Source organism: Aphanomyces astaci (genome assembly GCF_000520075.1).
Source record: "Aphanomyces astaci strain APO3 unplaced genomic scaffold supercont1.63, whole genome shotgun sequence".
NCBI classification, from domain to species: domain Eukaryota; phylum Oomycota; class Saprolegniomycetes; order Saprolegniales; family Verrucalvaceae; genus Aphanomyces; species Aphanomyces astaci.
Window position 1 is genome coordinate 1 of NW_009798326.1, and position 2,504 is coordinate 2,504.

At 52.0% G+C, this 2,504-nt stretch overlaps 2 protein-coding genes across 2 annotated transcripts in view; one reads left to right on the top strand and one right to left on the bottom strand.

The window, feature by feature from the left end:
* Positions 1-101: 101 nt before the first annotated feature.
* Positions 102-593, top strand: H257_14807 (hypothetical protein; the record flags this gene model as incomplete). Its single annotated transcript, XM_009842693.1, has 1 exon — positions 102-593. One exon carries the CDS (start codon positions 102-104, stop codon positions 591-593), a length of 492 nt encoding a protein of 163 aa, XP_009840995.1.
* A 1,580-nt stretch (positions 594-2,173) lies between these two features.
* H257_14808 (hypothetical protein) overlaps positions 2,174-2,504 on the bottom strand; it is a gene marked incomplete at both ends in the record, with an annotated part of 4,269 nt that continues 3,938 nt past the window's right edge. The window contains one exon of the mRNA XM_009842694.1: positions 2,174-2,410. Within this exon, the coding sequence (XP_009840996.1) occupies positions 2,174-2,410 (237 nt within the window). The remainder of the gene's footprint in view (positions 2,411-2,504) is intronic.

Genomic DNA, 2,504 nt, shown 5'->3' on the forward strand with positions numbered 1-2,504 from the left:
CACCTAGCACCACTACCACGGCTGCACCCGGCACTACGACCAATACGCCTGCTACCACGACGGCTGCTCCTGTGACTACTCCCGATGCACCCAGCACCACCATGGCTGCACCCGGCACTACGACCAATACGCCAGCTACCACGATGGCTGCTCCATTAACTACGACAGATGCACCCAGCACCACCACGGCTGCACCTAGCACCACCACGGCTGCACTTAGCATCACCACGGCTGCACCTAGCATCACCACGGCTGCACCTAGCACGACTACATCAGCTCCAGGCACCACAACGAATGCGCATGCTAGCACGACGGCTACTCCTACGACTACCACGGATGCACCTCGCACCACCACAACTGAGCCCAGCACCACCACCAACACGCCTGTTGTCACCACAGCTGCACCTAGCTCCACCACAACTGAGCCCAGCACCACAACGGCGGTTCCAGGCACTACGACCAACGCTGCGTACACCACCACTAAGGCTCCTTGTACAACGACTGTGAAGCCTTGCACGACTAAGTTCAGGACACGTCCGTCGACGACGAAATTTTTGCGCACAACCAATTCTCCGTCCGTCACTGGTTCCTAAATCGTGTGTTAGATGTTGTGATTAATTCATACATTTTTTCGTTGAAAACTGGCAGGTTTGGTTGCTGCAGCTGCATAAACTGAAATCGTTCTAACAACCACGATCGTTGTGTGTGTCAGTCATCACGCCGGCTACGAAAGCCATGTCGATGATTACCCGTGTGCTCTTTGCACAACTACTACTGTTCCAATCTGTACAACGTGTATACGTCGACAAATGGATCCCAAATTACGGAGGACGTGGAATGGTCCACAATACACTGAGTCATCCTCACAATCTAGTATACAAATATATCCGGTTATATTGTCGTTTTGATGAAAATTTGGACTTTGAGGCCGGTTTGCAAAAGTCGGACAAATCGGCAGCAGGCTCAAACGTATAACGATTTACTATACCATAGTTTCTCGAAGTCATTTTTGAAAACCTGCATCACCGAGATCGATGTTCCCCCTCAACTGCGTCGCCGCGGAGCATGCGTCCAAGAACACGATTGCCCACGCACTGTATGCTTACTACCACATTGGCATGAAGAAGTCCGACATTGCTCATGTCTTCCACAAGTCGCCGTCGACGATCGCGAACTGGATTGTCCGCTTTGAGTCGCGAGGGCATCTCGACCGCAAGGACAACAAGAATGCGTCGACGTTTACGCAACATCATCGCTCCTGGATCGTTGCCTTCTTCGAACACCAACCAATGTCGTTCCTGGACGAAGCGAAACGGGCTTTTGAGGTTCAGTTCAAACGCCCCATCTCGATCTCGACGGTTTGGTCCATCATTCACCGTCATGGAATGACGTGGAAAGTGCTTGAGCGTCGAGCCATGCACATCAAGGAGAAGGACATCCATCGCTTCTTCGAGGAGCTGAGTCTCTTGGACTGGACGCACTCCAACATTCAGTTCCTCGACGAGGTGAGCTTTGACTCCAAGGGAATGCTTCGAAAGAAGGGATACGCCATGAAGGGCCAGAAGCTTTGCTTCCGTGGTGAATTCGTGCGACGTCCGCGAATCTCCCTCCTCTGCTTCATCGACGTCAACGGAGTTTCCAATGTGTTCGAAACGGTTGGCACCTTCGATCGAGCCAAGTTTGTGGAATGTTGCTGGACCCAAGCAACGGCTGGTGCCATCTCGCCTTACCCTGGACGTGGATCCATCTGGATTATGGATGGCGCCAGCATCCATTGCCACCCTGACATCCCAAATCTGTTGCGATCCGTGGGAATTGTGCCGCTCTACCTGCCCTCATATTGCGCGTTTTTCAACCCCATCGAGTATCTCTTTGGGTACGTGAAGAAAGCATTTCGGCGCCATTACCGCGAAAACCACACCAACGACCTGCTCTTGTTTGTCATGAGCCTGTTGCAGTCGTTCAAGCGTTTCGACTTGTCACATGTCTACCGTCACTGTGGCTATGGTTTGCCGGGACATTTCGACCCGTCAACGCGTCTGACCGACCACGCCATGCCTTGTGCACCATCTTCGACTGAGATGGATGACCTGCTTGATTTCATGGAGTGCCGTGATGACGATAACGAATAAACACGAGTTAGATGAATTGATTTGACGATTTCACTTCTCATCTACGTGTCACTGTGATCGACATCCTGAGCATTCGGAATGGCAGCAATTGCCGCCACTACTTCTGCATGCTGGGCAGCTTGTTGCATCTGGTGCATGAAACCTTGGATGACACGACGCTTCCCATTCATGAATTCAATTGAACGCTTGACACGCTCGCTCGCGTCTTCAGTGTATCGCAGCACCGCTTGAAGTTCTTCAACGCAGGAGTCGACAACGTCGAGTGACATTGTGGCATTCTGCTCCAAGTTCGCCATTTGTCTTTGAGGTCCGTTTGGAACAGACGAAAACAGGTGCAGCATGTTTGACGGCGGAGGCAGGTCAATCGATATG